A 13,400-nucleotide genomic window follows, 5' to 3' on the forward strand; every position below is an offset into this window, starting at 1 on the left:
CACCTTGGACAGGGCTCCGCGGTGCTGCTGTCCGCAGACGTCCCACCCGAGTTTCGGTGGGTTGTGTGTGCGTGTGCGTGTGTGTGTGCGCGCGGCTTGTCTCCTTCCCCTTCACGAAGGCATATGCTCCTCGTGGCCGTGTTGTAGAACAGGAGCCACCCCGGACCATCACCCATCGTTAGTGTCTCGGGTGGCAACAGTGGATTTTTAGAGTTAGCATGGGTTTAGAGTAAACATTAGAAAAGAAAAAAAAAAGGATTGAGACCGAGCCCCAAGTAAGTGGATGAGGGTGAGAAGCCACTCCGTGCCTCTGATCTAATTTATCTTCTTAAAACGGAATAGTATCTACGCTGGGAGATGGCTGTGAGGATTAAAAGAGATGCTTGTGTTTTACGTAGGGTTTGATTCATACTTACTGTTCCATGCATACTTGTTAAAAAGATGAATAAGGGATCCCTGGGTGGCGCAGCGGTTTAGCGCCTGCCTTTGGCCCAGGGCGCGATCCTGGAGACCGGGATTGAATCCCACATCGGGCTCCCAAGCATGGAGCCTGCTTCTCCCTCTGCCTATGTCTCTGCCTCTCTCTCTCTCTCTGTGACTATCATAAATAAATAAAAGTTAACAAAAAAATTTAAAAAAAAAAGATGAATAAAAGCTACTTTGGGGTTTTAAGCAAGGGAGTGGCTCAGATGCGTGTTTTAAAATATCACTGGTAGCTCTAGAAATAATGAAAAAGTGGCACTAGTTAAAAGAGGAGGTATGAGTAGATAAGAGGGATAATGAAAGGATAAGATCCCTAGGAGGTGGCAACCAGAGAGAAGGGGAGTAGAAAAGGATGACTCTCTGTGGCTTGAGTATCTGAGTAGAGCTTGGTTCCTATTCACTAAGAAAGGGAGTGGTACAGATTGAGGGGAGAAGATGGAGTTTTTATTCATAATTTTTCTAGTTTTATTTTTTAGTATACCCAAGGTGGGCCTCAAACTCACAATCCTGAGATCCAGGGATCCCTGGGTGGCGCAGCGGTTTAGCACCTGCCTTTGGCCCAGGGCGTGATCCTGGAGACCTGGGATCGAATCCCATGTCGGGCTCCCAGAGCATGGAGCCTGCTTCTTCCTCTGCCTGTGTCTCTGCCTCTCTCTCTCTCTCTCTCTCTCTGTGTGTGACTATCATAAATAAATAAAAATTAAAAAAAAAAATCCTGAAATCCAGTTGTATGCTCCAACGACCGAGCCAGCCAGGAGCCCCTGGCAGGGGTATGTGCGCATGGGGGGTGGTTTCCTTTGAAGCTAGTGGGTTTTTTTGTTTGTTTTTAAGATTTTATTTATTTATTCATGAGAGACACACAGAAAGAGGCAGAGACACAGGCGGAGGTAGAAGCAGGCTCCATGCAGGGAGCCTGACGTGAGACTCAATCCCAGGTCTCCAGGATCAGGCCCTGGGCTGAAGGCAGTGCTTAACCCCTGAGCCACCCAGGCTGCCCTGAAGCTAGTGTTTTGATTAGTTATTTTCTGTGTGTGAAAATGTGGATGAACATTTTAAAAAATGACATGTAGTAAAACCATTAGAAAGTATAGTTCAAAGGAATACAGAGGAAAGGACACAGAGGACACGAGACAGTAGTGTGTCTTGTTACTAGATAGTTTATTGAAACCAAACTGATAATACAGAAAAGAGACTGAGGTGGCAGCTCCCAGAATCTTGGTGGATTACAGATGCAAAGTGGCTGGAGACAAATCGTTGAACCCACACTTCAGTAACAGACTGATAAATCAGTTGCATAAATAGGAGAACGAAAGACACGAGACATTTCACAGCTTTTCGCTTTGCGTTTGTTTTAAACATATGTATGTTACAACTTTACATTTTAAATTACTATTCCATGTATTTTGTGACAATGGCTAAGGATGCAATGGTCCCATCCCCCTGACATAAGGAGAGTTTGGTCTGCAACATAGAACATTTCGGTGAGATACCAAACAAACCCTTAACACATAACACATCAACAGATCTTTAAAAATCAGTTTAACACAACACTCTTCGGTTTATAGGAGGAAGAAAGAGAAGTGGAAAAGTAAGACATTAAGGATGTTTTCAATTGATGGTGTCTTGAGGTCTTAAAAGTTTCATTCCCTTCCTCTGAGGGAAAAATTTTTTTTTTTAACTAATAGAAAGAAGAAAGCAACATCCTAATATCCTACAACGAGGAAAAAACACTATCCTTACAGTGCTTAGATGCTTCCATATAATAAATACAGCAGGTACCAGAGCAAATGTCACAATTTATTGGCTTGATTTTTATTCTATGCTTACAAAAAAAATACTAAGCTTCTTTGTGTGGACTGACCAGTGTTAGCCTGTGGCTGTCTTTGGTACCTGGACATCAATAGCTGTTTACATTCCAGGCCCATCCTATAGCAAGCTCCAGTGCCGGCTGTCTGTACGCAGTTTCCCAGGGGAGGAGTTCTTGTCTTCACTTTACTGCAATAGGGTTCCTGGCTCAGTTACATGCTCATATGTTCCGGAAGAACATATGAAATATCATCCCAAGGGTGACGATAAAGCCCCTGCTTCAGCCTCTTCTGATCGAGATAGTGTCCTGAAATGGAGCAAAGGCATCTTTTTTGTTAAGAGTTGGTGAGTCTGTTAAAAGTCTGGCAAGTGGGAGAGGATAAGGATAAGAAATCTAATACAAAAAAAAACTAAGTAAATCCAGATCTACTGCATAGGTGGAGGACAGCCTGGGTAAAAGGCAACTGTCAGATTTCATTGTTTTCCTGGGCTAGCAGTCATTTCCAAGAACAAAGGAATAAAGATAAAGGGGGAAGTTAAAGTAGGAAAGGAAGGATTAGGGACAATGATGAAGATAATAGGACATGTAGAAACTTCCCACATAGGTTAAGTGTTCTAGATGAACCATGGGGGAAACCAAATCAAACTGAATTCTTAATAACAGCAACAACTACCAACTCACCGATGAAGCCCATACTCCTTCCCAGCACAAAGATGCCATTTAGAGCTCCAATGTCAATATATTCATCAGCTTCCTCCCTGCAACACACAATCAACCTGTGGTTTTAAAAAGGCTCACATGACCACCCTCCTCCCCACAGACAATACAACTTCTGCCCAAGAACAAACTTTCAAAGTAGAGAAAGGATGCTCTGGGTAGTAAAAGTAAAGATAATTTTTGTTTCCTTTGTGCCTCTCCAAATTTTCTAAATCCTCTGTAATGAGGGGTGCCTGGGTGGCTCAGTGGTTGAGTGTTTGCCTTTGGCTCAGTTCATAATCCCGGGGTTGTGGGACTAAGTCCCGCGTCCGGCTTCCTGCATGGAGCCTGATTCTCCCTCTGCCTATGTCTCTGCCTCTCTCTCTCTGTCTCTCATGAATAAATAAAATCTTTTAAAAAAAAATCCTCTGTAATGAGCATTACTCTGCTTTTAGAACTGGAAGGAAATAACAGCATCAATAATTGTTAAGATTAAAATGGCCACAGAACTCACCGGGTAAAAGACCCACAGTTTCTCAGCATGTCAACAAATGCAACTCCGATGAAACCGTCTACGTTCAGGATAAGATTTGGTTTCTAGGAAGGCAAAAAATTCAAAGCACTTACTATTTCTTTGTAATCTTCCACAATTACTACTAATCTAACTATAGATTCTGACCACAATTTACAAACCTCCCAACAAAACACCCCAGCTGGTTAGGAAAGAAGTGTCAGTTCAACTCCCAATGTCTAGCAAAGGACCCAACACCTAGTTGATACTTGGTATGTGGTATGTATCTGTTGAACTTAGTGCAACAGAAATAAAATTTCCCAGGGCACCTGGCTGGCTCAGGGATAGAGCAGACATCTGCCTTTGGCTCAGGTCATGATCCTGGAGTCCTGGGATCAAGTCCTGCATCAGGCTCCCTGAGCCTGCTTCTCCCTCTGCCTATGTCTCTGCCTCTCTGTCTCTCATGAATAAATAAAATCTTGAAAAATAAACAAATATATAAAAGTTCCCAGAAAACCAGGTTTGATTTTTGGCTGCACAATCGAAATGTAGGCTGGCTCTTGTTTTCCCCAAGAAATTCATCAACAGCTATGATTTGGGAATTAGGGACATTTTCTCTTTTACCTTTGAGGTGGTAATCTTCTCAACTTCCAGTGCATAGTCAAGCAGGGGGGTGGCAGGGAAGTGCTGTTTGACGTAATCTTTGAGGATCTGCACCCGCATGTCTGGGTTGTTTATCTAAAAAGTGACCCAAAGTTACAGAGGAACCTGCCCTAACATCACTCTTAAGAGATATATTTGTGCTCCTGCCACAGACAGACACAAATGCATGTATCACATCCAGGATGTGTGTTTCAGGGAACTGATCCACACAGATTATGACAGACACTACCGTGGGGCTCAAGGTTTCTAAAGTCTTTTGTGTTATCAACAAGGAACTGAGACCTGGAGATGTTAACTGAGTTCACCACAGGCCTCAGTTTAAGCACCAGGGGACCCAATCTCCAAAAGTTTTAGGTTCTGACCACAAATCATGTTGCCCACCAGCTCAGCAGCCTCATCCAGCTGCAACAAAGTTCAATAGAGTTCTTCGTTTTTAAACTGGCAAGCACTTAATGATGTGGGGAAGCAAAGCACCCCTGATATTTGAAGAAAAGCCCTGGACCTGCTGTCCATGGGCCTGCAATGCTCATTTAGAGACCCACACTAAGCAATAATTGGTCAGCAGGGCAGGGAGGTAGTTCAGGTGCCAGCCAAGTCCCAATACTACAGCGACTTGAGCCACTACCAGCTCCCAAGCAGATAGCACTGCTCCAGTCCACAGTGCAGGGCCTCCTTCGGAGAGAGTGTCAGCCCTGTGCTGCCACACTCAGGCTTTTGGGTTTCTTCCTTTCTGGAATCCAAACTAACCCAGCATATCTCTGCTAAGGGAGGAGGTCACTGAGGCTGCAAACCCTGGATGTAATGTCCCTCAGAGGTATTAACACAGTCCCTGATTCTAATGCAAACCTATTTAAGGGCATTCTGTATTATAACGGAAAAATAGCTGCCTTATTTTGACATCTGTCAACACAGCCAAAGCTCTGCAGGTTAAAGGAAATCAGGGGCCTGGGTGTTCCCAACTAGAACAATGCTGTCTCCATCTACCTTAAGGAGAACCACAACTTACCGACTTCACTCGGTGCCCAATGCCCATGATCAGCTTTCCTTCCTTCTTCATCTTGTTCACAAACTCCATGGGGATAATACCACTGTCAAAGGCTTTGCTGAACATCTTGGCAGCTGCATCCAGGGCACCCCCAAACCGGTCCCCCTATAGGACAGGCAAGCCCATGTTGTCCTAAGCTGAAAGAGCCTCCTTCAGCTTCGCAGACCAATCTGGCATACCCCAAACTTCCCCATAACAGGGTTTTACATGCCAAGGCCCCTTCTAGGACCCCATGGCAGCCAAGCCCACATCGCCAATGCCACATGTCCCCTGAAATTCTCCCCTCCCAGGATGCCAGTACTCACAATAGTGAGCAGCCCTGAGGTAAGGCTGGAAACCAGGTCCTTCCCAGCCCGAGCGCAGATAATGGTGTTGTGAGCCCCAGACACGGCCGGCCCATGATCTGCAGTCACCATCAGGCACATCTCGACGAACTGGCAGGCATATTTGGGTAACCTAGAGGTGAAGGGAAGAGACACTAAAAGGAGGGTCAGAATAGAGGCAAGCAGCTGAACAGGAGCTTCGCTGACCTGAGAATCCAAGCTCCTACTTGCTCCCATCTCCCTGGGATCATGACCTGAACGGACCTGAACCAAAGACAGATGCTTAACCAAGTGAGACACCCAGGTGGCTCACAAATACTGCTTTTAAAACAGAATTAGCCACCAGGGTCTGAAAATCTCTCCTTTAGGCAATGGCTTTCAGTGTGAGTTGCTGCAATAGAATGTAACCTGCATTTGTGGCTTCCCTCTATGTGACAGATGGAGAAGTGAGACACCTGCCCCCCTCCCAGTGTAGGAAGCCCCAAGTTTCCCCCAACTGATGATTAAGAATGAAGTCTGGAGACATGGGGATGCAGGAGCAGACAGGGAAACCCACTCAGGTGTTATAACCCATGAACTCCTCCCAGGAAGGGCCTAAAGCAGAATCAAGATCTATCTCTGCCTCTGAGGGCATGACACAAACCAAGACTTTGACCTGGCCTTCTGCTCACGGTGACCCTAAGCCAGGGCTCTGTGAATCAGGTACTCACTGGCTCCCTTACCAGCTGTCAGTCCCAGGGGAAGGCTAAGCTTGGGAGTTGCAGAGAAACTAATTTTTTCTAATGGGCTGATGAGAGAGGACGCAGTACAAGGTACTTCATGCCTATTTAGCAACTCCACCAGGCCAGCACCCTTTGAGCTACCAGACCCATCCAGACGTTTCTCTCAAAAGGCCTACATTTATTCTGTCTCATTTTTTTAAGAGCCCCAAGGACAGAGGCTGATCTAAGATCCCTGATGGGCTCATTGCTTTCTACTTCTCTTGGTTGAGATTGGCCTCTCTGTCCTTAGAAGACCTAGGAACAGCCGGTATCTCTTTCCTCTGGCCTTGCAATTGATCTGTGGCCACTGATACTGGACATATTCCCTTAAGGCTGCCCACCCCCACTCCCTTGTCAGGGGAAAATCCTTAATTTTGAGTCACAGGTGCCAGAGTCCTGCCATCTTTTGCCCTAGCATTCCCTTACCTTCTCTGGAACCACAGGAGGCCAAGGACCCCACCAATGCCCATCTCTTCCTTGAAGACCTCAGTGATGGGCATGCCTGCGTAGATGAGCTCCTGTCCTCGCTCATCACAGATGCTGGTCATGAATGAGGCAGGTTTGCGGATCAAGCCCAGCTCCTGAGCAGAGATGGAGGCGGGGGAAACAACATGATGTGATCACAGAACCAAAGTGGCCCAAGTAGGTCTTAAATTCTGACTGCCAAATACCAACTCTCAGATAAACTTCTCCCAAGAAAGAAGTACAAAAACCCTTTCATTATACGGTTTCAGGTGTAGAAAATAGGAGTGCCATGCCCACAGCACCCACAGTTTCAATCTGCATGTCCCTTTTTACCTCACAAATGGGTCCCAAGTAGAGGGAAGAGAGTTCAGAAACCAACCCAAGGTCACCTGGCTAAGAAATCCAAGAATGAATCTAAAGGGAAATTTTTCTAACACTCCACATTCAGCTGCGAATCCCCCCATTAAAATGTAATGAGGCACGTGACTGTGGAAACGGGATCCCCTTAAGACATCCTTCACCCAAGGAAAGGGACTGGGCCTAACTTCTAGCTTCGAGAGTTGGGGCACAAGGGGGGGCATCGTTGCCAACTCTGCCTAAGACCATTTCTCCCATTATCCTCTATCAATTTTAAGGTTTGAAAGGTTTTTTTTAAATTTTTAAAATAATAAATGTGTGTCCAAGCCCAGAGTACATACTCTGCAATCTCAGTGCTAACTGCTAGGGAGAAAGGCCTACCGATTTTAATTTTTCTTTTTAAGATTTTATTTATTTATTCATGAGAGACAGAGGGAAAAGCAGGCTCCCTGTGGGAAGCCCAATGCAGGGCTCCATCCCCTCGATTTTAATTTAAAAACGCCTTTCTGGGGACGCCTGGGTGGCTCAGTGGTTGAACATCTGCCTTAGACCCAGGGCATGATCCTGGAGTCCTGGGTTTGAGTCCCACATCGGGCTTTTTGCATGGAACCCACTTCTCCCTCTGCCCATGTCTCTGCCTCTCTCTCTGTGTGTCTTTCATGAATAAATAAATAAAATCTTTTTAAAAATTTTTTAAAAATTAAAAAATAAAAAAAAACCCACCTTTCTGCCTTAGCTTTTGTCAGTTTAATGGACATCTATTTGGCCTTCCTTTCTTCACTTTTATTTACATACACAGACACATGGAGGATATACAACAGTTTTGTGTACATTTGTTTTTTCGTAATCATGATATACTTCCTGTTTATCATATATCCAAATATGTCTATATATACCATATATATTCATATACACCACAATATCCTACTCAATGAACTTGAATTCCATAAATGTTGGCACATACATAGATCTAGTTCATTTCTTTATCTGCTATATAGTATCCCATTATCATAGGACAAAACCACAAGGGAGTCATTCTTCCACTGATAACCATCAACTGGAAAAATTTTGAACACATTTGTGTGAATGCATAAGCATTTCCCTGAAATAGCTTTCTAGATATGGAATTACTATGCCATCTGGTGTGAGCATGCTTTTTTTTTTTCTTTTGGTGGTAATCTCTACACCCACCCAATATGGGGCTTGAAGTTACAACCCCAAGATCAAGAGTCGCACATTCCACCAATTGAGGCAGCCAGGTGCCTCAGGGGTGAGCACTTTATTTTTAGTTTTTTAACTTTTAATTTCATTTTATTATTTATTTTTAAAAATCTTTATTTGAGATGGAGCAAGAGAGAGAGCATGAGCAGGGGGAGTAGCAGAGGGAGAGGGAGAAGCAGACCCCTCACTCACTGAGCAGAGCCTGATGTGGGGCTCAATACCAGGACCCTGGGATCATGACCCAAGCTGAAGGCAGACACTTAGCCGACTGAGCCACCCAGGTACCCCAAGTATTTTTTTTTAATTTGAGAGAACGAGCATGCAGGGGCAGAGGGAGAAGCAGACTTCCCGCTGAGCAGGGAGCCCAATGCAGGACTTAACCCCAGGACCCTGAAATCATGACCTGAGCTGAAAGTAGATGCATAACCAACAGAGCTAGCCAGGTGCCCCTAGGATGAGCACTTTGAAAAAAATATCCATCCATCCATCCATCCATCCATTCATTCATGAGAGACACACAGACACAGGCAGAGGGAGAAGCAGGCTCCTTGCAGGGAGCCTGATGTGGGACTCGATCCGAGGACCTGGGGATCACGCCCTGGGCCGAAGGCAGATGGTCAACTGCTGAGCCACCCAGGCATCCCAGGATGAGCACTTTTAAATCTGATGTTACCCAGGTGCCTTTCACAAAGGTTCTGCCCAGTTCTACTCCCATGACCAATGGAGAAACACACAAGTCTCCTTATACCCACACAGACACAATATTCTATCAAAGAATTTTTTTCTTTGTTGACCCAAAAGGGGAAAATTGGTATCACAGCTTTTACTTTGGCTCCTTTCTATGAGTGAGGTTAAGCATTTATTTTTGCATGTTGAAAGGCCATTTCCTACCCATTTTTCTAGTGGTCTTTTAAAAATTGATTTCAGAGAGTTCTCATGTATTAAGAACATTAGCTTTTCATCCCTGCTACATAGACAAGCAAGCAGAGTGGACTCTCTGCTTCACCCTGAAGCCCCTTAGAGCAAGTGCAAACAACTCTGGGGATACTGTCTGTCTTCAGACCGTGTTTCCAGGCCAGGCCACGTGGCTGTGGGAGATACATGCTGCCCTTGGCCCTCTTTGGTGCTGCATTTGTTTTACCCGTTGGTCGGAAGGGGCTAGCTCACAAGCTCCAGCTCCACAAGGAGGGGCTGGAATCCAAGAATAATCATCACTGTTTCTTCTGATGCCCTTGGAGTAGAGCTGCCCCTGGGGGCTTGGTTTGGAGGCCAGAGTAGTGATTTACAGGACTGCCCCAACTAGTAACACAGGCCTGGTTTCCAGAGATTCAAGCCAAGTGAACTCAAAACCCACCCTGTCAGCCCCGCACCACCTGCCTCACTCTCACTCTCAGAAGCACCCATGGCACTTACCCTGGCCCAGGAGTAATCCATTGGCACAGTTGGAGGCGGTACCTCCTGAGCAGGTACAATGACTCCTTTGGCCACAAGATCTTCATACACAGACCTGGGAGATGGGGGAAGGGGAGAAGGGAAGACATCCGGGTGGATTTTAGGCTTCTGAGTGCTTCTAAGCCATCCCAGGAACATTCCTCCACCTAACCCCAGAATTCTAGGTTTTCTAGGTTTTCTAGGTCTGCAGCCTCTCCTGGCAAGGCCACACACCAGCTGGATTCCTGAGAACTGAAGGAAAACCAGTTCTGGCCAAGACCCACCCACAAGCCCCATGGGGCTTTTACAGAATCTGAAGAATAAGGAACAACAGACGGGAGGAATGGGAAGACACAATAGGTTATCCAATAACTTTGTCAATCAGAGGTGATAACTTCTAGCTGCTTCTATGCTCATTTCTTATTTACAGAACAGCCAAGTAGGTAGGCTCAGAAACCGAACATGTTTTAATACCAGTCTGAACAGCCCGTAACTGTGTCTACAAACAAAATAAAACAAAACCCAAAAAGAAAAGATTTCGGACCATTTGTATGGTTGTACTTGTCACCTAAAAGGGACCAAGAATTTCAGACACCTCTGTGTCACAGAGGCTGTAATCCTCACGGGGGCTCTGAGAGGGAACAGGAGGCTGGCATCCTCCCCACAGTCCACTTACTGGATGATTTCTCCAAGTTCATCGAAGCTCGGGGGCACATACACTCCTGCCTCCTTCAAAGCCTGATTCTTGGCTACTGCGGTTTCAGAAGCCTGGTTGGCACAAGCTCCAGCATGGCCAAACTGGACCTGGAAGACAAAGGGGGAGAGGCTCTACTGGGCTTGTTAATACTGGAAGAGAGAAAACACAGGCTCCTAGGAGTGTCTGTACCCATTACAGGCTGGACCCTGCTGAACACTTTATGTGAATCACTTCATTCAAGCCCTACACAGGCCCACTCAATAGATATACTACATGACTCCCTCAACTTATAGAAGAGACCGAAGCACCGAGAATTCCCAGAAGGTCAGAAGGTCACACAGCTATTGTGTACTGTAGCCAGGACACAAAGCCTGGAGGCCCATCTCCCTGCAGCAGCCTTCAGGGGTGGGTGGAGGTCAGCGAACAGCCCTAGCTGTGAGCCACTGTGAGTGAGTGAAGTTTTTTTGTGAGTAAAGTTACATGCTGGCAACCTTAAGGCTGAGCTGACTTCACAGGCAGAATTGGATTATCCTACACATACTTTTTATAAAATATATCCAATATTAAAAAAAATAAAATCTCATGTAAAAATACAAATCCCTAGTTTTATAGATGTTTATTTTTAAAAGATTTATTTATTTATTTGAGAGAGAGAGACACAAAGAAAGAAACAGAGGGAGGCGTATAGGGAAAGGAGAGAGAGAGAATCTCAAGCAGACTCCCTGCTGAGTGTGGAGCCCCATGTGGGGCTGGATCCCATGACCATGAGATCCTGATCTGAAATCAAGAGTTGGATGCCTAACCAGCAGAGCCACTCAGGCACCCCTCCTCTAGCTTCTTTTTAGAAAGTAGGATTGTAGGGGTGCCCGGGTGGTTACATCAGTTGAGTGTCCAACTCTTGATTTCAGCTCAGGTCATAATCTTGGGATTGTGGGATTGAGCTCCACATTGCACTCCACATTCAGTGCTGAGTCCCTTTGAGTTATTCTCTCTCTCTCTGCCCCTGCGCCTCCCTCTGGAAAGTAAATAAATCCTAATAAAAATGAAAAAGATAAGAAGTCAGATTGTGTACCACTAGGTCTATATTTTCACATGGCAGCAATCACCTAGGGTCACCTAGTAACTGTTCCCTTTCACCTGAGCACACAGTTAAGATAAACTCTAAACCCAATGGCACCAGAAATGACTGGCTACAGAAGGGAGCATCAGGGAAGAGAAAACCAATGGGAAGAGCTACATCGTAACTGTATCTTTGACCATGCAATGGGGAAAACGAGGTAACCAAATAAGATGCGGTACAAAACCTTGATTAGGGCGGGCTGAGATGGGTAATCACAATAATGTCTAACCTGTTTGAGTAACACTACATCCAGGCACTTTTCTGTGTAGTTTACCCACTTCATCTTTCAGTAGCTATAGCTACTTCCATTAAGAAGGGAAGTGGAGGGATCCCTGGGTGGCGCAGCGGTTTGGCGCCTGCCTTTGGCCCAGGGCGCGATCCTGGAGACCCGGGATCGAATCCCACATCAGGCTCCCGGTGCATGGAGCCTGCTTCTCCCTCCGCCTGTGTCTCTGCCTCTCTCTCTCTCTCTCTCTCTCTCTCTGTGACTATCATAAATAAATAAAAAATTAAAAAAAAAAAAAAGAAGGGAAGTGGAGGGATCTCTGGGTGGCGCAGCGGTTTGGCGCCTGCCTTTGGCCCAGAGTGCGATCCTGGAGACCCGGGATCGAATCCCACATCGGGCTCCCGGTGCATGGAGCCTGCTTCTCCCTCTGCCTGTGTCTCTGCCTCTCTCTCTGTGTGTGTGACTATCATAAATAAATAAAATTTAAAAAAATAAAATAAAATAAAGCGCCAGCTCCCAATGCATTCTTTATAGGACTGAATCTGCATGGGTGGATGGGGTGGGAAGGAGGAGAGATTCTGTACTCAAACAAAATGCTGCGTTCGAGGAAATTAAAAGTTTAACTCTGAGATTCCTCTAAACTAAAACAAAAAAAAATTTTTTTTAAAGATTTACTTTAGAGAGAGAGAGGGGGACAAGCAGATTCTGCACTGAGCAGTGTAGAGCCTGACATGGGACTCGATCCCATGACCTGAGATCATGACTGAAGCCAAAAGCAAGTGTTGGAAGCTTAACCTACTGAGTTACCCAGGTGCCCCGCAAACCCCCCAAAATTTTTTAAATTTTTTTAAAATCTTTTTTTTTTTAAGATTTTATTTATTTATTCATAGAGATGCAGAGAGAGAGAAGCAGAGTCACAGGCAGAGGGAGAAGCAGGCTCCATGCAGAGAGCCTGACGTGGGAGTCGATCCAGGGTCTCCAGGATCATGCCCTGGGCTGCAGGCGGCGCTAAACCGCTGTGCCACCGGGGCTGCCCAAAATTTTCATTTTTAAAAGATTTTATTTATTTACTCATGAGAGACACAGAGAGAAAGAGGAAGAGACATAGAGTAGCAGGCTCCATGCAGGGAGCCCGATGTGGGACTCGATCCCGGGACTCTAGGATCACACCCTGGGCTGAAGGCAGGCGCCAAACTGCTGAGCCACCCAGGCATCCCAAACCCAAAAATTTTTAAAGAGAAATAGATTATGTTGCATGTTCATAATTTATAGAAGCTCCCCTTTCTGTTTGCTTTGACGACCATTGCTACAGGACCAGTTTTGTGGAACATAGTTCTGAAAAATGTCACCTTACCAATAACTCTGGTCTTTACTCCCATTGCCTGGTTCTTAATTCTGTTTTTCCTGAGGAGCTGTCTCTGCCTGCCAACAGGTGGAGATTTTGTTGCATGCCTACCTGACCTCTATAGGGCCGAAAGTTCTGTAAGGTCATGAGGTCTGCTTAAGAACGCAAAAATCACGGATGCCTGGGTGGCTCAGTTGGTTAAATATCTGCTTCGGCTCAGGTCATGATCCCAGGGTCCCAGGATCAAGC

General features: G+C 45.6%; 1 protein-coding gene across 5 annotated transcripts in view; it reads right to left on the reverse strand.

Annotated features, from left to right (window-relative positions):
• Positions 1 to 1,624: 1,624 nt before the first annotated feature.
• Positions 1,625 to 13,400, reverse strand: part of ACLY (ATP citrate lyase) — a 44,473-nt gene continuing 32,697 nt past the window's right edge. For all 5 annotated transcript variants that reach the window (XM_041724631.1, XM_041724630.1, XM_041724629.1 and 2 more), the window contains 9 exons: positions 10,440 to 10,567; positions 9,746 to 9,839; positions 6,716 to 6,870; positions 5,511 to 5,661; positions 5,167 to 5,310; positions 4,122 to 4,235; positions 3,501 to 3,583; positions 2,972 to 3,048; positions 1,625 to 2,596 (listed from right to left, as the gene is read on the reverse strand). In XM_041724631.1, coding sequence (XP_041580565.1) covers positions 2,502 to 2,596; positions 2,972 to 3,048; positions 3,501 to 3,583; positions 4,122 to 4,235; positions 5,167 to 5,310; positions 5,511 to 5,661; positions 6,716 to 6,870; positions 9,746 to 9,839; positions 10,440 to 10,567 — 1,041 coding nt within the window. In that variant the 3' untranslated portion in view covers positions 1,625 to 2,501. The remainder of the gene's footprint in view (positions 2,597 to 2,971; positions 3,049 to 3,500; positions 3,584 to 4,121; positions 4,236 to 5,166; positions 5,311 to 5,510; positions 5,662 to 6,715; positions 6,871 to 9,745; positions 9,840 to 10,439; positions 10,568 to 13,400) is intronic.

This window comes from Vulpes lagopus, chromosome 12 (genome assembly GCF_018345385.1).
Source record: "Vulpes lagopus strain Blue_001 chromosome 12, ASM1834538v1, whole genome shotgun sequence".
NCBI classification, from domain to species: domain Eukaryota; kingdom Metazoa; phylum Chordata; class Mammalia; order Carnivora; family Canidae; genus Vulpes; species Vulpes lagopus.